Source organism: Heptranchias perlo, chromosome 6 (assembly GCF_035084215.1).
Source record: "Heptranchias perlo isolate sHepPer1 chromosome 6, sHepPer1.hap1, whole genome shotgun sequence".
NCBI lineage: Eukaryota > Metazoa > Chordata > Chondrichthyes > Hexanchiformes > Hexanchidae > Heptranchias > Heptranchias perlo.
Genome location: NC_090330.1, coordinates 17094032 through 17115238, shown reverse-complemented (window position 1 = coordinate 17115238; position 21207 = coordinate 17094032). Strand labels below are relative to the sequence as shown.

Below are 21207 nucleotides of genomic sequence, written 5' to 3'. Positions count from 1 at the left end.
TGAGAATCAAGTTTTTATTAATATGAGGCAACATTCAGACTTATTAAAAAGGAATGTTTTATTTTAAAATGGAACGCAACAGAACTATAAAAAAAAGTAGTCAAGCACCACCACTCCAGAATGGATTCAAGATCCTTCCTGTATGATGCTTTTATTTCCAGTGAAATTTTCCAACTAATAGATTTCCTAAAACCAAACTTGCCTGAAAGACCAGCAGAAAGTAGCCAATCTTGTTTACAATTGTATTAAATTTCTAACCATTTCATTGGGCGGGGGGGAAACAACTGGTTCTTGAGACAATTGCATAATAGTACATGCATGGTCCCTAGCAAAAAATATTTTAAACTATGTGGTGGCTGTTTTAGACAGTGGAATACATTGTACCAAAAGGAAGATATAAAAAAGAAAATCAAAGAAATTAAATATTATTACAGAACAATGGAAAAAAATTTAAAACCATTCCCACGGTGTTATAAAACCCACAGAGTAAATATGCAAAATTCTATGAAAGAGGTAGGAGGAACTAAAGAAAGTTATTATTGGTATACAAGTTGTGCAAACTCAGCAACTAAAACTAAGCATTATTTTTGTTTACAGAGAAGATTCTTAAGAAAGCCTGGCTACCATCATAGCTCGTTTCAGCTGTTCATAGGTAATAAACATCACTATGTTCCATGACCCCAGGCGTAGAAATGATGGCATAAACCTGCGATGAAATAATAATTGCATTTAGATGAATATACATGGGTGTACATACAAAGCATGTTTGCCTCAACAGTTTGCGACATTAATTGCATACAGCAAATTATATTTGAATGCTGACAATCCCTTTAAGATTTTACAAAGATTACTCTAGACACCAATAACTGTAATCCATTTTAAGTAGAGATATTGAAGTCATGCAATTTTGCAGCTTTAAAATGGAACTAGGAAGCAGCTCGATGACAAACCAGTTTAGTGTTTAAGCAAGTTAAAATAGTGGAATTAATCCATGAAGTCAAAAAGATACCCCAAGTTCCTTCAACAGTCTCTCAAACTCTCCACTGGCCCTTCATTTCAGACGATGCTGTTGATCTGCTAAATAGCTCCCTTGTTTCTGCCTTCCATTCCCTCATACAGTCCAAGTTGCAGCGTCCTATTTGCATCCCATCAATTACTGTGATTCAATCTTCATCTCTGCACTTTCCATACCCACCAGCATGCACCTCCCCCAATTAAGGCAGGGACATTTTGGTAACAAAAGTGCAAACGTATGAGCCAGTGTTTTACTATGTTAAAAACATTAGTGACAAGTACTTACCCTTTATAGAAGGCTGTATGACCCTCCTTTGTAAACATGGTTACTGCACAGTTTAAGGCACTGCTGTATTGGCCAGGGGCAGAGTTCATGTATCTTGTCTTCACTACATCAACAGGCGAAGCAACAATGGTTGTGCAGAATCCAGCACCAATAGCAGAAGAGAAATGGCATGGAAGGTTATCTATAGGGAAGATATTAAAACATTGGTTTAAAAAATATTTTCTGCACCACTTGAGCCTGGATTGTTAAGGTCAAGTGCCTCTTAAGTTAACATTCGTAAGAACACAAGAAATAGGAGTAGGCCATACGGCCCCTCGAGTCTGCTCCGCCATTCAATAAGATCATGGCTGATAGTCGACCTCAACTCCACTTTCCCGCCCAATCCCCATATCCCTCGATTCCGCTAGAGTCTAAAAATCTATTGATCGCAGCCTTGAATATACTCAACCTCAGCATCCACAGCCCTCTGGGGTAGAGAATGCCAAAGATTCACACCCATCTGTGTGAAGAAATTCCTCCTCATTTCAGTCCTAAATGGTCAACCCCCTATCATGAGACTATCACCCCTAGCTCTAGACTCTCCAGCCAGGGGAAACAGCCTCTCAGCATCTACCCTGTCAAGCCCCCTCAGAATCAAATGATTCAATGAGATCACCTCTCAATCTTCTAAACTCCAGAGAGTATAGGCCCATTCTACTCGATATCTCCTCATAGGACAACTCGGTCATCCCAGGAATCAATCTAGTGAATCTTCGTTGCACTACTTAAGAAAGGATATACTTGCCTTAGGTAAGGAGACCAAAACTGTGCATAGTCCAGGTGTGGTCTCACCAGAGCCCTGTACAATTGCAGCAAGACTTCCTTACTCATGTACTCCAACCCCCTTGCAATAAAGGCCAACATACTCCTTCCTAATTGCTTGCTGTACCTGCAGGTTAACTTTGTGTTTCACGTACAAGGACACCCAAATCCCTCTGAACACCAACATTTAATAGTTTCTCACCATTTAAAAAAAAACAAAGTGAATAACCTCACATTTCCCCACATTATACTCCATCTGCCACCTATTTGCCTACTCACAACCTGTCTATATCCCTTTGCAGACTGTGTCCTCCTCACAGCTTACTTTCCCACCTAGCTTTGTATCATCAGCAAACTTGGATATATTACACTCGGTCCCTTCATCCAAGTCATTTATAGATTGTAAATAGCTGAGGCTCAAGTACTGATCTTTGCAGCACCCCACCCCATAGCCTGCCAACCTGAAAATGACCCATTTATTCCTACTCTTTTCTGTCTGTTGACCAATCCTGTATCCATGCTAATATATTACCCCTAACCCCACGAGTCCTTATCTTGTGTGGCAACCTTTCATGTGGCATCATATCAAATGTCTTTTGAAAATCCAAATACACTACATCCACTGGTTCCCCTTTACCTACCCTGCTAATTACATCCTCAAAAAACTCGATGTGTCAAACACAACTTCCCTTTCATAGAACATATGATTAGATAGAGTCAACATGGTTTTAAGTGCCCCATTACCACATCCTTAATAATGGATTCCAGCATTTTCCCAACAACTGATGTCAGGCTAACTGGCGTATAGTTCCCCGTTTTCTGTCCTTCCTTTCTTTCTTGAATAGCGGTGTTACATTTGCTATCTTCCAATCCACTGGGACCATTCTAGAATCTAGGGAATTTTGGAAGATCACAACCAATGCATCCACTATCTCTGCAGCCACCACTTTTAGAACCCTAGGATGTAGGCCATCAGGTCCGGGGGATTTGTCAGCTTTTAGTTCCATTAATTTCTCCAGTACCTTTTCTTTACTAATCTTAATTGCTTTAAGTTCCTCACTCTCATTAGACCCTTAGTTCCTCACTATTTCTGGTATTTTGTGTCTTCTACTGTGAAGACAGATACAAAATATTTGTTTAACATCTCTGCCATTTCCTTATCCCCCATTATAATTTATTTTGTCTCAGCCTCTAAGGGACCCAAGTTTGCTTTTGCTAATCTCATTTAAAAAAATACTTGTAGAAGCTCTTACAATCTGTATTTATATTCCTTGCTAGTTTACTCATTCTATTTCCTCCCAAAATTAGTTTTAGAACCTGTTAAAATCAATAGAAATAGCAGTTATTCCAAGCAACTGACAGAGAATCAGCATCTTGTACTCATTTTGTGGGGGCAGAACTTTGATGGCCCCATAAAACCCCCATCTCAGCATTTTCTATTAAACTGCTGAATTATTTGATAAAAAATTGCTGGTGTCGAAGGGCATAGAAAATTTACTTTGCTGAGACAACATGAAGTTATTCTTCTTGTAGAAAGCTCTTACCAGACAATCCCATGGTCAAGAATGCAGCTTTTGATTTGGCATTCACACGGGCATTGTCCAAGCATTAGAACTGGCACACTACGAGGGTGAATTGCTGCAGGGGTTTTCTTGATTGCTTGTAATTTTGTGGAAGAGCCACAGAAACCTCAAGAAAAAAAAAAGACGACAATTGGGAGAACCACTGTAGACGTTCACCCCAATGACTGTGCTAAAGTCCAGTTGTAATTTGGTTGACATGAGTACAAGTTAGGTAGAATGTTTCAATTTTTGGAATACAAAGACAAGTTAGATTGTATAAAACATTGTTGCTGCCAGGTGCGAGCCAAGGGTCGCCAGTGCAACTGTAGTTTATGTGTAGCACGACACTGCATTTCAGCCAAGCCCCAGGGCATCTCACAGAGCACTCCAGAAATCAAAGCAGCACCATTGTCCCAGCTGCTTCAAAAAGGAGCCACCATCTCCAGCTGGAGGAAGGCAGTTAATTCCTGTTGGGCATGGTTCTTCCCTGGGCACCATGGCCTGACAGGCCACTGGGAAGAGAGAGTACTTCCCACCTATTCTGCCAGAATGGCTCAAACAAACAAAGCAACTTCAGATAATTCACCTCCCCCATTTAATTAGACTGGATGCAAATTTTTACCAAAAGACAGCAATCGTCATATACAAAAAAGTGTAATTAGATTATATAAAAAAGCTTTCCAATCTTTCCATTACAAATTGCTCACACTTCAGGTAAGTGTTTGGTATTCAGAATCTAACTACTCAATCATAGCTTTCAATATTTCAAATTTGATAGAAAGAATTAATTATTCATCCTTAATTATTTTACTGTCATCAAATTTGTTGCACAGGAAAATATATTATAAATTTTCAGGTGTCAGTGAAAAAAAGCTAATATAAAAAAAGTTTCAAAGAGAAAGGTTACATCTAATTTCATCAGCATTGGATGATCAGTAATCATATTTTGTTAGGCGATGACCCATGAGAGAAGCAGCCAGAACACTCATGAGAGATTTAATTATGGTTATTTTAGCAATAAAACAAAAAAGAGGGGGGGGAATTTTTGTGTGTCACAAATGGATGGAAATAGGTTTGTGTACTAAATGGATACATGTTAATGAGTACAGGGAAGGATCTAAGAAATTTCTAAAAGTAGTAGCCATGATGTGGAGATGCCAGTGATGGACTGGGGTGGACAAATGTAAGGAGTCTTACAACACCAGGTTATACTCTAACAGTTTTATTTAAAATCACAAGCTTTCGGAGGCTTTCTCCTTCGTCCTGACGAAGGAGAAAGCCTCCGAAAGCTTGTGATTTTAAATAAAACTGTTAGAGTATAACCTGGTGTCGTAAGACTCCTTACATTTGTAAAAGTAGGGAGGGAAGTGGCAAGGTGGAGAAACTGAGACAGTGTGTTTGAGGGCTGATGGTGAAGCATGGAATGAGCTGCCGTCAAGAGGACCAAAGGTTGTAAATAGGGATGTAGAGCAGGAGGACAGAGATCTGGGTTTCAATATTACACATTATTGCTTTCCATATAAATTAATTGCCACAGAAACAAAAAAAAATCTTACATACATTGATGATTTCTTTATAACCAGACTTTGATTAGTAACCGCATCAATTATGTTAACGATCATATTATGCACACAATACCCATTAGGAGAGGGCAATCAATCGTCTGGTTTGTGTACAAATTTCAAAGTACCAACTACATCTAATGTAAGGGAACCATTCTCAATAGTTTGTGCTAATATAGATGTGCTCAGCTGGCAGTTACACTGCAACTATCACAACTGGAGACTGCTACCAAACCAACCATTTCCTCCAGACAGCAGAAACAAATTTGAAACGGTACTGGGTCCTTTACAGCAAGTATCACATGAGATTTCAGAAGACACTTTCAATACAACCAAGGCAAATTACACACTTTAAACAGAACATGGTCAACACAGTTTTCCAGTCTAATTTCTCCTGGATTGATAATTTGAAGACTCCATCTTATCCAATTCCACACTATTAACATCCCTGTGAACCAAAAGTGTGTTGTCATAGTTTAAACACTCCAATTTGTAATCATTAGAGAACCTCTTCCAACACTTACCAGTCAAGAGACCATTCTTCATCAACAGATCCTTGATCAGATCATAGGTTACAAGCTCTGTGCAGTTCACAATGGCATTACGGGCAATATTTGGTAGAGTACCTGCAGAAACAGATCAATCTTGATTTAATAATATTAATGAACAATTTAGAAGGAATAATTTATAACATTAAATATTCAGGTCCTTCCTCTTACCCCTGCACAACCCCCAACAAAAAAGCCACCTTATTTTAAAACAGATATGAATCTAAAATATTGCTACAGGTTTCTTGGTGAGGCAGGTAAAGGAGGGGACAAGAAAGCAAGAAAAAAAGCAAAATATTTGACACAGCATTTTCTGTTTTAGGTAAGGGATGGCAAAATTAATGGTTTCCCTACTTTGTGCACCCACCAAATACTCACTAGGAGGTCATAAGATTACACAGAGTATAAAGATCCTCTGCATTTAAATAGCTTAATCTTCCCTTCCTATGTACATTAATACTAGTGTAACAATTCTATTCCACAACTATTATGGCCTTTGAGAGATGCTACCAGTCAGTGCCCAAATTTGGACAAGCAATTGGACTGATGTTGCCTACATGCAGACCGATTATATGTGTGGTGAGAAACCAACATATGCAAGATCAGAGATGGGGCTTATAGTATTGGTGGTTACTGAACTGCAATGGATGCACAACTTCAAATGTTAACTCCATTGCTCTACTCTGAATAGGTATGTGGAAACTACTATGCGGGATTGTCCTGAACAGGACTTGGGACTTTATAGTAGATTCTAAGTGCTGGATATCAGAAGCTTACAGCTTAACTCAGTTAAAGTACAGATAGAACCCATTCATCCTAACTACCTGATGCCCCAGTTGTACTGCTATTAGTGGGTGGGGCAGGTGCTAGTTGGAAAGGCAGAAGGTCCATGAATGCTTAGCAGAACATTGTTCATGTGCTCAAGTAATCAGCCTCCAATTGCTACAAGAGCTGCAAAGATTCAAGATAGCTGACAGGATAGGCTCCTCTTTTCATCAGTGATAGGTATGTGGCACAGTAAGCCAACCAAGCTTCTTTTGCAAAAGGCTGTGCTGCTAATATGAAACTTCCAACCTAATTGATTTTAAATTTTGTGCTCACTCATGCTTCAGAAATAAAGACAGATTTCTAATCTCAACTATTAAAACATACTTAATCCTTCTCTTTACCTGCCCCCAAAAAAGGATTAAATCTTTCTTAAAGACAGCAACCTACCAGTTAACAGAAAGACAAGTATCAGCTATTACAAAATGCAGCCGATCTGCATGATACAAACCTTTCCATAGCCCACGAATACCTTCTTCCTTGGCGATGGTTTTGTAAGCTTCCATTGTGCCGTTATATCTTCTGTTTGGACTAGACACATTTGCTTGTGCTTGAAACCTTACTTTCACCACATCAGTTGGTTGGGCAAATGCCACAGCCATGGCTCCTGTGGTGCAACCAGCAAGTAGGCGGCTGCCAACTCCAACATCTAGAAGAATACAACCACTTATCAAAAACTGGACATAGAATTGTTTTTGGCAACTAAAACAAAAGTGGACAATCAGTATTGTAGTTTGGATATTTTAATTTCAGGAATTTTCCTTAAAATTGAAAATTAGTCAAATTGGAGCAAGAATGTAGACCAAACTGAGATACTAAAAAAATTGCTTCAACTTCAGTTTCTTGCCAATTCTTAATCTAAATTTAAAGTACCCACAACCAACTGTTATTTGATCAGTATTTCCAATTATTGACAAAAGCTACTTTATGTTGCCATCGGTGGAGTGTTAGTGCTGCTGCTTCTTGCTGAACCAATTGCAACCTTGATCTAAACCAGCCAGGTTCACTAAGCTCAGCATCCAAGGCCTGTTTTTTTTTTAAAAAGTATTCCTAGTCATCAGATATAGAAAACCTGGTCAGGTTGTCACTGGGGTTGCTGCCAGCCATGTGAGACCTATGCTTCAGGAAATCGGCAGCACAAGTATCTGACATCAATATAAAAAAAAAAGGGACTAACGTAGGCAGACTTGTGCAATCTGAAATTAATACAAATCCACTTTCGTAGACTGCTCAGTAACCACAGCCTTTTCCAGACCAGTGGAACCTTAGAATCACCTGTTTGTCTGGAGCAATGCATCTGCGTTTGATTTTTCTTCGTCCCCAAATCGACATTAATAGCTATCTCCTGCATCCCGTGCCATAGTCAAGAAATTACGTTATGTTGGATTGAAAAGCATCCACAAGACTGCCCTATGTGGAGAGTCAGGCATCCCTCACCAATGCATAGACAACTTAAGACATGACATTTTGGTCGTTAATTACATGCTGTACTTACGTTCAGATCCTTTGGTGTAGAACTGTTTGACAGAATCATAAAGTCCAATGCGCACAGAAGCGAAGCTCATCTGACGTTGGAGACCAGCTACCAGGCCACTGTAGAGACTTCTTGGTCCCTCAGTCTTGACCATTGTAGCCATGGTGCCAAAGACACCTCTATATTTTAAGGTGGCCACTTCTGCAGCAGACTTCGATTCCCCTTGAATCTGTGCAGGACAAAAATCGGATGAACAGGCGCTTACGTGATTTGGGCTCAGCCCAACTCACATGTAGACTAGTCTAACACTTAGACATCCCAGATCCAGCACTTGGTCATCACAGGGCAATTCCAGCTCAGGACTTGTAAACTGTTATTTGTAAAAAAATTACATATATAGAAATATTGTAAGTAGAGATTTGATGAGCAGTAAGTTTCATCATTTGTTATTTCTTATTGTTGATAAGTGGGCTATGTAGCACAAGCACTAAACACCAAGCAGAAAGACAAACTGCAGCTACTAAATGACAAGTTCAAGCTATTAGTTCTAACATATACACAGGTACAAGTTAGAAGGCATTTTTACACTGGTGCTTGTTTAGTTCAGCTTGCGAGAGAGCAGTATCCTGGGCTAGCTCCCTACTTGTACATTGCTAATACTGATTCCCTTATGATAGCAGAATCACAGGCCCATTTTATGGTTTTAGCAATGTAAATGCAAATAGCTGGTGACAAATGCTGTTTTCCTTTAATCTGAACTACATAAGCCCCACTGTAAGAGTGCTTAAAGACAATGAGAACTTGTAGGTCTACCTAGTAAATATTGCTGAGAATTATTCAGTGCTTTTGGTACATTTCAAAAACAGCTAGTAAATTTACTGTGAAGGTTGAAATCAAAGAATTTACAACAATGTATCAGACCAAGTCAGATGGTATGCCAATGTCTAAGCTGGCCCAGGCCATGTGTTTACAGTAAGGACATTGCTAGGATCTTACCTGTAATCTGACTTTAGCAGTGTCCAAAGGGAAGGTGAACAAGTCAGCTATGCAAGCGGCTGTTCCAGCGCCAATAAATTTCACTGTGGCTGTTGGAGGAATGTCTGTGGGTTTGAATCCAACCATCTTCAGCAAAGTTGTGATAAGTGATGAGAAAATCCTACTGTGCCTTGCAGCAGGAGTGCAATATAGTGATCAACAAGACAAATGCACTCTGCCCGAGCCTGTGAAACAAGCAATAGTTTAGTTTCTACACGTTGTACAGTTATTATAGGCATGATGGGCCAAATGGCCTCCTGTGCTGCAAGATTCTATCATTCTATTACAGATTGGTAAGCAATGATAGGAAAGAGAAGAGTGAACTTAACTCCTCAGCTAGGTTCAAATAAATTCCTGTTTGGTTACAAATATTAGGAGTGAATTTGGGAAGATATTATGGTTTAGGCTCAGTAACTAAAAGAATTGTTATCAAAGATCTGTATGTCTCACCACTTCTGGGTGTAAAACTGAATAAAGCCTTCTAGTTGAACTTATTCTTTCCCAGGACCTCAAAAACACAGAGATTCCTTACCCCTACAGGCTTTTATAACCAAAGCTTGGCATCATCTAAAATCACCCATTCTTGACTTCTCTTTTTTAAAAAAAAACTTTCAACTTCGCTGGTATTATGCATCTTCACCACAGTTCTTGGGAGCAAGCCTCGGAGCTAGAAGGTGCAAGGTTTGAACCCTGCTCCACAGTCCCAGCGAGTGGAGACTGGAGCTCCAACTCTGAATTCTGGGTTGACAGCCAGCGGGTACCCGATGTGGGTAACCCCCAACCTCCCCCCCCATTCTTTTGGGTTGTCCGAACCCATAAAAACCCTCCCACTGTATAGGACTAACCACCTTATCAGCGGGAAGAAATGATCATAACCCGGCTCGTCAGACTGTTAATCAGCCTGTAAATCCTTCCATTACTTCTCACTGTTCTCCAAGGGAAGAGCGTGGAGATACAAAACAACTTTAGTTTCTTCAAGAAAAAGGTCACGAGTAACTCTATGCAAGATTCTGCTTGTGATCACAATTCTTAGCAAAATGTGCACAAGAGTTGGGGAATATTCCCTAGAGATGTTTTTACAAAACAGAATTGAAATTGGCAAGTTTTACTTGAAAATTCATCTTTCCCTTAGATGAACTGAATTGATTCAGTGAGTATACATTCTACTCCTGTTAATTCAGTCATTGCTCAAAAAAAAATTCTAACTATCCTGTTGTTCAAATTAAGCAATTTTTAATAAAAAAACAACAAATTTTAAAATCAATTAGCAGATATTTTGAACTAAACAACTTTGAAATAACAGACTGCAAAGTTAAAACCTTCAATTTGATAGTAATTTGGATTCAAAAGGCTGGTGGAGTCCTATTTATTAACCTAAAAATTCAAAGTAGTCCTGAAGAAATGGGCAGATAATCTATTCTATTAAAGTCACATACCATTTTTTTTTTAAAACTTAATTTGCCCACTACTTATTTTTAGGTTTACACTAATATGGTTGACTTGCATCTGCAACCCCTTCTTCTGACTCAGTAGCGGACAGAGGAGATTCTGAAAACTCTCAAGTCAGTCTTCCAAGCACGATAGAAAGAAATCCGACAAAACCTCATTTCTACATCTTTATTCCCCATCCCCTTTTCAAATTCAGCATACCAATTCTCAAGTGTCCATAATGAGTAAATGGATGTTCCCCAGCGGAGGGTGCTGAGCAAACACTAACTTCTAAACGTTCTACTGGATTAGTACCATCTTATTTTCCCACATCAACTGTTCCAAATTGCCCAGGCCCTGCGGGCCCAATGGTCCTTTTAAGTTTTACCGTCTTTGCGAAACTCGCGTGTCAAGAGCTGGTGGTCCTAGGACTCCATCAAGTAACTTCAATTGTGAACTGCTAATACATTTGATAGGTGAAAGTTTGATGAAGTAAGGGTTTGATGCAGGAAACGTGCCAGCTTTGTCTCTTTCGCAGCCATTTAATATCTATTGTATTTTAAACTTCCACGAATGCCCTTAACAGATTTAGTTTTAATACAAATATTTAATGACTTCAGTTAACCATGTTCATTTTTGGTGGCTGGAACTAATGCTCATTATATGATGTTTTCATCTTTTCTACAAGATGAAGGCTTTCCAATTAACGGTAGCGGAGGAAATAATAAAAGTTAGAAAACAAAACTGATTGGAAATATTTTGTTGTGCTGCATTGGAATAACCAGGAGGTAGATATCCTGCATTTTTGCTTCTGTACAGAACATTGGAGGGTCTCTTCTCAGGAGCCACGAGTGGTCTTTGTCTACAAAAGTGTTAAACCTCCCTCCAAGATGTCAACATGTGCACAAAAACAAATGGGATTTCTTGACGAACACACAAGGGATATGCAGTGACTGTTTCCCCACCATCTTGTGTATGCAATTGGTTTTTGCAGGTGCTTATCTTGACTAGGATTTGGCTGTGATGTCAAGAAAGCAGGCTAATCAGGTTTGCCAACACTGAAATCATGTCCTCCATCAAGGAGGAGGAGGAGGAGGAAGAAGAAAGAGAAAAATAAGTGCAATGAAGGATCATACAACTGGGACTGCCAGGTTGACACCAAAAGATTTCTGGACCAATGTTTAGGTGTACCAGATTTTGACACTTGTTTTATACTGTCTATTTGACATTCATTTAGGAATGCATGTAGAATCATAGAATGGTTACAGCACAGAAGACGGCCATTCGGCCCAATCGAGCTAGTCATAGCCCCCTGCCCTATTCCTGTAGCCCTGCAATTTTTTTTCCTTCAAGTACTTATCCAATTCCCTTTTGAAAGCCACAACTGAATCCGCCTCCACCACCCTTTCAGGCAGTGCATTCCAGATCATAACTACTCGCTGCGTAAAAAAGTTTTTCCCTCATGTCGCCTTTGGTTCTTTTGCCAATTACTTTAAATCGGTGTCCTCTGGTTCTCAACCCTTCTGCCAATGGGAACAGCTTCTCTATCTACTCTGTCAAGACCCCTCATGATTTTGAGCACCTCTATCAAATCTCCTCTCAACCTTCTCGGCACTAAAGGAGAACCACCCCAGCTTCTCCACGTAACTGAAGTCTCTCATCCCTGGAGCCATTCTAGTAAATCTCTTCTGCACTCTCTCTAAGGCCTTCATATCCTTCTGAAAGTGCAGTGCCCAGAACTGGACACAATACTCCAGCTGTGGCTGACCCAATGTTTTATAAAGGTTCATGATAACCTCCTTGCTTTTGTACTCTATGCTTCTATTTATAAAGCCCAGGATCCCGTATGCTTTTTTAAACCCCTTTCTCAACTGCCCTACCACCTTCAGCGATTTGTGCACATACCCACAGATCTCTGTTCCTGCAACCCCTTTAGAATTGAACCCTTTAGTTTATGTTGCCTCTTCTCATTCTTCCTACCAAAATGTATCCCTTCACACTTCTCTGCGTTAAATTTCATCTGCCACATGTCCATGTCCTCTTGAAGTCTTCCCCAATATATATTTTCTAAACTATCACTTTTAAAAACAATATTAACCAGATTTAATTTAATACCATCTAGCTGACTGTTGTCCTTTTATCAGTGTTTAACATCCTCACTACCTTATTTGGTTTCCTTTTGGAGAAAATTGTGGTCATAACACATATGCAAGAGATCTACACACATGCATGAGTTAACAAGACACTTCCTTTTAAAATCAAGCGATTTGCATCATTGCTATGCTATTTATGCTCATTTTCAGATCTGCAACAGACTGCTGACTAACCCATTACCTCAGCTAAGTCAGTTAAGTTGCTGTAATAGGTGTCATGCTGTCAAACAGTTGCACGAAACATAACTACAAAAAGGAACTGTTCCTCCATTTACGCACTACATCAGGGGTATCCAAGTTCCTTCAATCCTGTTCTAAAGTTCATAGGCCAGGATAACATTTCTCTTTAGTGCAATGAGGCTGCTCCCCATTAGCCTTTAAGCATGAAATGAGGGAACACAGAAAGAAGAACAGGGAAAATTAAAGGGAGAGCAAGTTTAACTTGTGTGCATGCGAGGGCCTAGAATTTTACTGTAGAGGGTCCTGCATTTTGTTTATGGCGGGGCGGGGGGGTGGGAAGAAAAAGGGGGAGAACTTGAATTCTTTGTGTACGAGGGCCTCCCTTCACATTATTTTAGCTTTGGGTGAGGGGAGGATACCATTTGCATTTCTGCGTAACTATATGCAGTCCATTTAAATAAAAAAGGGATTTTAAAAAAGGTGGCTGTAGAGATAGTGGATGCACTGGATTTGATCTTCCAAAATTCCCTAGATTCCAGAACAATCCCCGTGGATTGGAAGGTAGCAAATGTAATCCTGCTATTCAAAAAGGGAGAGAAAACAAGGAACTACAGGCCAATTAGTCTGACATCAGTAGTAGGGAAAATGCTAGAATTTATTATTAAGGATGTAGTAACAGGGCACTTAAAAAAAACTCTTAATAGATTTGTCAAACACGATTTCCCTTTCAAAAAACCGTGTTGATTCTGCCTAAGCATATGATGATTTTTTTTTGAGTGTGCAACTAGCAGGTTAGATAAGGGGGAAACCAGTGGATGTAGTATATTTGGATTTCCAAAAAGGCATTCGATAAGGTGGCACACAAGATGTTGTTACACAAGATTAGGGCTCAAGGGATTGGGGATAATATATTAGCATGGATTGAGGATTGGTTAATGGACAGAAAACAGAAAGTAGGAATAAACAGTCTTTTTCGGGTTAGCAGGTTGTAACTAGAGGGGTGCTGCAAGGATCAGTGCTTGGACCTCAGCTGTTTACAATATATATCAATGACTTAGATAAGGGGATCGAGTATAATGTATCGAAGTTTGCTGATGATACAAAGCTAGGTGGGAAAGTAAACTGTGAGGAGGACAGAGTCTGCAAAGGGATATAGACAGGTTAAGTGAGTGGGCGAGTAGGTGGCAGATTGAGTATAATGTGAGGAAATATGAAATTATCCACTTTGGTAGGAAGAATAGAAAAGCAGAAATTTTTTTTTTTTAAATTCTAAGAAACGTTGGTCTTCAGAGGGATTTGGATACGAATCACAAAGTTAACATGCAGTTACAGCAAGCAATTAGGAAGGCAAATGATGCATTAGCCTTTATTGCAAAGAGATTGGATTATAAGAGTAAGGAGGTCTTGCTTTAATTATATAGGGCTCTGGTGAAACCACACCTGGAGTAATGTGTACAGTTTTGGTCTCCAACGAAGGTTCATTAGATTGATTCCTGGGATGAGAGGATTGTCCTATGAGAAGAGATTGAGTAGGATATGCCTATATTCTCTGGAGTTTAGAAGATGAGAAGTGAGCTCATTAAGAATTTTATACATTTCAGAGGACTTGTCAGGGTAGATGCTGAGAGACTGTTTCCTCTGGCTGAATAGTCTAGAACTAGGAGGCATAGTCTCAAGATAAGAGGTCAGCCATTTAGGACTGAAATGAGGAAAAGTTTCTTCACTCAGAGGGTTGCAAATCTTTGGAATTCTCAACCCCAGAGAACTGTGGATGCTCAGTGGTTGAGTATAGTCAAGACTGAGATTGATAAGATTTTTGGACAATAAGGGAATCAAGGGATATGGCGGAAAAGTGGAGTTGAGGTAGATCAGCCATGTTCTTATTGAATGGCAGAGCAGGCTCGAGGGCCTGTAATGCCTACTCCTATTTCTTATGTTCTTAAAAACCACATTAGGAAGTATCCTGAATCAAAAGCACCCGCCACAAAGTTTGTTAAATTGGCCTTGTACATTGTTCCAATGAAGCTCAACACAAGCCTCAAAAACAATATCTCATCTTTCTCCTAGGCACCCTGCAACTCTCTGGTCTGAGCACTGACCACTAACTTCAGCTATATTCTCGTTTTCAAACCAGTTTTAATACACATATTCCCATATTCTTGCATTTCCTCAGGCTGCCAACTTCCTTAGCGATTTACACATCCTTTGTCTCTTTAATGTCTCATTATTTGGTTCCGATGATCAGTTACATCATTCCACTCAATTGCTTTATGGGTTTGAGTGTGCTTTTGCTTGATTACATATTTCTCCCCCTCTCCCCTTTTTCTGATTGTATTAAATATCCCTGTCCCCTTCTACACATTCAGTTTTGAAGGGTCTTCGCTCAAAAGTTAAACTTGTCTGTTCTCTCCACAGATGCTGACTAACCTGGCCTGTGTTTCCAGTATTTTGTGCTTGGTTTCAGATTTCCAGCATCGGTAGTATTTTGCTCTGTACTTTTCATTTGTTTAAGTGCTGTTCGATCTTAGATTTTCCAAAAAGTTTCCGTTCAAGACATTACAGGTGCATTTTAAAAACAGTTTTAGAAGCAGAGACAGAACATCCCAGTGTTCAGCAGAGCAGGAGGCCAGGATGTTCGGTTTCATTAACCAACCGCAAAAGGGAGCCATTTCATTTAGTTAAATTTTTTTTTAAAAAGTGACTGAAAATAATTATTATTCCACAGTAAGGCCATCGTCTTGAAACGTTCCTTTATGGCAGTTTTCAAATATTGCACGAGTACCCTGCTACTACCTCCCGTTCCCTGCACTGCTGATGGCATTTGCTAATGCCCGCAACTAGAAGATCCAATTTAAAGATGTTTTCCCAGCCGCTGGCCTTAACAAATCCAGCAAATTTACTTTGGGTTTGCCACCAGCTGCGCAAGACTAAAATGAAACTACCTTATTAACAAAGCTTTCCCAGGGGCTTATTAATGTGCGCTTCGTGTGGAACTTGTTTTGTAGTAAGAATGTTTACATGGAAAAGTCAGTCAAGTCCTTGTGATCTAGTAATAGGTAGCCTGGCATTGTATTATTACCAACACATGATAACTGAGTCACTTGTAGGATAACATATACTGAAATGCAAAATTTCTGATCACTGATCAGAACACATGATATGGATCTGCCAGTAAGAGCTGTAGTACCAGCATTTGTATTGCTGCAGTATCTGATCTAGATCAGTACTGGGCAAGTCTTGGAACTTAATCAATCTCTGGTCTGCAAAATTATCTAAAATGTAACCAGAGTAGTAGTTGGTGTGCTATAATTGGTCTGAGGAGGGGTGGGGGGGGGGAAAGAAATCAGGTAGGACAGCCCCCTATCCCCCTCAATGCTATCCAGTGACCCTGGTTGCAAAATGGACATTGGTTGAGTTCAGCATTGTGATGAGTTTTAAAACAAATCCAGAAAATGCTGCAAATATGCAGCAGGCCAGTTAACATCGGTAGAGAGAGATCAGACAACTTAATGTTTTGGGTAGAATTTTACTTTAGAATTGAAAACTGAAAGATCACCAAGCATTTTAGTAGAATTGGAAAGTGGCGAGGCAGAAACAAAAAATAGATACTCCAATCACAAAACGTTAGTGAGTCGACTAACCCATTTTCTGCTTAAAAGATAAGCAGGAAATCAGTTGATAGATAATTTCAGTGAGGGAATGGAAGGACATTAAAGAGCAAAAGAACACTCAGACCAGAAGGCACCAAAGAGAAAGAGATACTGTTACTGAAACTTGCATTGAGCTGGGTGGAACAGCGCAGGAGGCCAAAAACGAGGTCAGATCGAGAATGAGAGAAGGAAGGAAAGGCTGGAACACAATTGGCTGATTCTGTTGCTAGGGCTGGACTGAAACTCAATTAACATCTGGTCCACCCTGTGAAACCAATATAGTAAGACAAATAATTGCTTCCACTCTGTCATAGCAGCAGGAGATAAAAAGAAACAAAAAAACAACAACCTGAGACCACAATAAAATCTTTTACAAAAGTAGGACATTCAATACTTTTGTTTGTGGGCTGTAAAGCCACAGTGAACACAGAAGCATGCGGTTCAAGGCACCAATTCCAGTAAATTAAACAACCCAGCTTTTAACCAGAGCCAGAGCTGGCTATTGAAAAATATTCTGCAAATCACATGGCTGTTGTATGCAAAAATAAATTAGGAAGATAATGCTTATGTTAATGCCAGGTAGAAGTAAGACCGAGTGGCAATTCTCCTCTTTGCTCCAGTTACACTACATTACAACTGCTAGCATACTACAAACCAGCTGGGAGTAAAGGGAATTAGGGGTTACGGGGAGCGGGCAGGAAATTGGACATGAAGCTGAGTTCGGATCGGTCAAGGCCCTGTGGGTGGCGAAGCGGGCCCAGGGGCTGAGTGGCCAGGTCCTGCTCCTACTTCTTGTGTTCTTTAGATTTGAGGTTAGGATCAGATCAGCCATGATCTTATTGAATGGCGGAGCAGGCTCGAGGGGCCGATTGGCCTACTCCTGCTCCTATTTCTTATGTTCTTATAAGCTCTACATTAACAAAGTTAGAAAAAAAACCTCTTAAAATGGACATTGTAGTTCTGCCTTTGAGCTCCCACGGTTGCCAACCACTGTCATTATCTAATGTCTTTAACATTAAAAATATCCCATGGTGCTTCACAGAGGGCATATTAAAACAGACATCAAGCCATGAAAGTAGAGACTAGGACAGGTGACTAAAAGCTTGGTCAAAGAGATGGGTTTTAACAAAGGTGGAGAGATGGAGGGAATTAGACGAGAGACACATCAGAGGAACAGGCCGCCGCATCAACTTCAGTTCCAACTCCCACCATTATCTACCACCCAATTTTGCTTAAAGTAGCAGGACTTAAAAACATCACATTACTTTGGACAAAAATCAAGTGACGTTTTAGAAATTGAGAGAACTGTCATTTCAATAACTAACCTTTACCACGGAGTAGTTTCAACGACAAGGCAAAATAAAAAAAGAATGTACAGGAAACTCATCAACCCTTTGATTTGTTTCAGCAAAACTAAACATTAGTTTGGTTTCTTTTGGCATAATCCAAAAGTCAGGCTACAAAGCATGCCTAGTTGAAACAAACTGAAGGTCAGAACTAGAAGTACTGGCAGCAGTCACATTAATTCACCACTGCAAATTCAGCCTTGGAGCCCACTAGTGTTTGTATTGACAGAAATTCCAACTTTCCTAAACTCAAAATAGTATCAGCAGTACTAAATTTTTCTACCCAGCAACGGTAATCATTTAATGAATACAATAACTAGGATGAACCCAAGGGAAAGCATTACAAAGTAGCAGATCCCTACTATTAGGACTGAGTTATGAGAAAAGGTTTAAAACAAAAAGAAAATAATTCTTTACTCTTGTAAGGCAACAAACAAGTTCTGACGAAAGGTCTTCGACCTGAAACGTTAACTTTATTTCTTTCACTCACTTGCTGAGCTTTTCCAGCATTTTCTGTTTTTATTTTATATTAAATGAGAGCAGGCCTTACAGATATATTAAGCTACTAAATAGAATAGTAAAAAGGTTAATTTATTTGTTCTCAATGTGTGCAATATTGGTAAGACCACATTTATTGTCCATCCCTTCAATTGTATTTACAACTGAGTGGCCAGCTAGGCCACTTCAGAGGGCATTAGCAGTCAGTCAGTCACAGACCAGGTAGGAGTGTCAAGTTCCCTTCCCTGAAGAACCAGTTCGGTTTTTACAACAATACAAAGTCTTTAATGGAAGGGATTTTACAACAATACAAATCCTTCTGCGGCCGTTTTGTTTCCTAGTGAGAGCCCACAAGTTACCAGATTTATTGAACTTAGTTTCACAATTTACCATTGTTAGATTTGAAGTCAGGACTCATAGAAACCTTACAGCACGGAAGGAGGCCATTCGGCCCATCGAGTCTGCGCCAGCTCTATGCAAAAGCAATCCAGCTAGTCCCACTCCCCCGCCCTATCCCCACAGCCCTGCACATTTTTTCCTTTCAAGTACATATCCAGTTCCCTTTTAAAGGCCATGATTGAATCTGCCTCCACCAACCCCTCGGGCAGTGCACTCCAGATCCTAACCACTCGCTGCGTAAAAAAATTTTCCCTCTCGTCACCTTTGGTTCTTTTGCCAATCATCTTAAATCTATGTCCTCTGGTTTTTGACCCTTCCGCCAATGGGAACAGTTTCTCTTTGTCTAGACCCTTCATTATTTTGAATACCTCTACCAAATCTCATCACAACCATCTCTGTTCCAAGGAGAACAACCCCAGCTTCTCCAGTCTATCCATGTAACTAAAATCCCTCATCCCTGGAATCATTCCAGTAAATCTCTTCTGTACCCTCATATCTTTCCTGTTCCCAGAACTGGACACAATACTCTAGTTGTGGCCAAACCAATGTTTTATAAAGGTTCATCGTGACTTCCATACTTTTGTACTCTATGCCTCTATTTATAAAGCTCAGGATCCCATATGCTTTTTTAACCGCTTTCTCAACCTGCCCTGCTACCTTCAACAATTGGTGCACATATACCCCCAGACCTCTCTGTTCCTGTACCCCTTTTACAGCCCAGTTCCATAAACGACCTCATCCCACGATTAATCCAGAGCACTATTTAAGTTAACCACAACTCCAGGCCAATGGAACATTGACAAAAACAAGTATTAAAAAAAAAAGTCCTATTCAGGTCTGATGTCAGGAAGCACAAAGAATATTTGATACCTAGAATGGAAGGTTAATGAAGGCCAAAAATTCTGGAGTCATTGATGGTGGGACTGGTGAGACTGTAGGTTACATATCAACAAATTTCTAGCTCACCTGCCAGAGTATTCCCTTGGGGCATTTCTAATAACCCTGAATTTTGGAAAACATTGCCTTCTGCCAAGATTATATCTACCGTCACATTTTATCATCGTTCTTGATTCACCGGAAATACCCACGTAAAGATCTGCATGATTCACCGGGAGGAGGGAGGTAAGTGGATTAAAAATGAGTCAGGGCAGGAACTCAATAAAACTGGCAGCACAAAACAGGAACTATATGTAAAATAAAACACGCCACGAGCTAGAATAAGCACACGCATGTTATATCGTCCAATAACCAATCTCCCACACCCCAGAGGGGACAGTAAATGGTGTGAAACTACCTTTTGTCAGATACAGTATGCCAGGGCAGATACAGAAAAGGGACGATCAGGATTCTCTAAAAGTGTCCCGCTCGTTGTAGCTCTTTTTAACTATAATTTGGCTCTGCCGTTGTTCCATAGAAAGTTCAGAAATGAAACGCCGAATGATCATAATACAGGTTCTGAAATAAAAAAAGATTTTTTAAAAAGTCAGCCTATTCCCGTTACTCGGTCCAACACAGTATAACCTGGTTATCACACTAAACATCAGCGTTTCACTTGAAAGAGTCCATTTATTGACTAAACAGAATATCCGGACAAATGAATTACTCAGAATGTGCTTTTAAAAAAAACTGTTCAACCTGTTTTTTTAAAATTCATACGAAAGCAGAAATACAATTGTTTGTAAAGAAAATCCTGTAAAATATAATCCCATACATTTTGCTTTTAATTAAAAAGAGAGTTTATTACAAAAAAAAATACAGAGACACAAATCTAACCACGAGCTGCGTTACCGGCAATCCTTACAAACTTCAGTCTATAAAAGTTTTTTTTAAATCTATATATATAAATGCCTTGGACAGTGTCAATGAATTGAAACGTTACCTGATAACTAAGTGAATCCTTTTCCTACGAGGTTAATAATGTCTTTTTTTGCCGTTGTGTGTAGCCCGCTGCGCTTTATTACAGGTTTTTTTTTTATCTACCACCCTTGGTTAGATTTCGATACTCGACTGCCGGCTCCAACACTTCCTCTCGCAGCGCTTTAAATACACAGCCCCCGGCGCGGCGCGGCGCAGCGTCAGCGCCAACCTCAGCTCTCCTCACTGACGTTTAACAATAGGGGAAGGGCTCGCCTGCCCGCATCTCTCTCGCACAAGCAACATAGCGCTTACTGCTCATAGAGCCCACTAACAAAGACCCCTTTTTAAAAATTTCCTCCGCTGCCTCGTTACGCAGGGTTGATTTTTTTTTAAATGTTGCAAATTTTTGCTTGTATCTGTGTCTGCCTCACCACACGTATTACAAAATAAACGCACATATGTTGTGCTGAGCTGACTACGTGTAAAACACCAGAAATAAGTAAGACAAGATAGTCGATCTGCCGCGGCATTCAATACAGGGTGTTGAAACTGATATGGAGTCTTTGTCCAGCAAAGAGCGAGGGGCAAT

General features: G+C 39.9%; 1 protein-coding gene across 1 annotated transcript; it reads right to left on the bottom strand.

Annotated features, from left to right (window-relative positions):
• On the bottom strand, positions 1–21001 carry LOC137322786 (dicarboxylate carrier UCP2-like). The gene is made up of 8 exons (XM_067985847.1): positions 20641–21001; positions 20056–20216; positions 9069–9292; positions 8094–8301; positions 7050–7247; positions 5750–5851; positions 1301–1481; positions 1–706 (listed from the first exon to the last, which is right to left on the bottom strand). Exons 3-8 carry the CDS (start codon positions 9192–9194, stop codon positions 607–609), a joined length of 915 nt encoding a protein of 304 aa, XP_067841948.1. The 5' UTR covers positions 9195–9292; positions 20056–20216; positions 20641–21001; the 3' UTR covers positions 1–606.
• Between the last annotated feature and the right edge of the window lie 206 nt (positions 21002–21207).

Bases quoted from the DNA above. Each gene is read 5' to 3' on its own strand.
- LOC137322786 (XM_067985847.1), bottom strand. From the start codon at position 9,194: ATGGTTGGATTCAAACCCACAGACATTCCTCCAACAGCCACAGTGAAA. The intron at 7,248-8,093 runs GTAAGTACAGCA...GTATTCTTCTAG, and splicing joins CTACACCAAAGGATCTGAAC to ATGTTGGAGTTGGCAGCCGC. The intron at 1,482-5,749 runs GTAAGTGTTGGA...TCTTCCCTATAG, and splicing joins GAAGAATGGTCTCTTGACTG to ATAACCTTCCATGCCATTTC.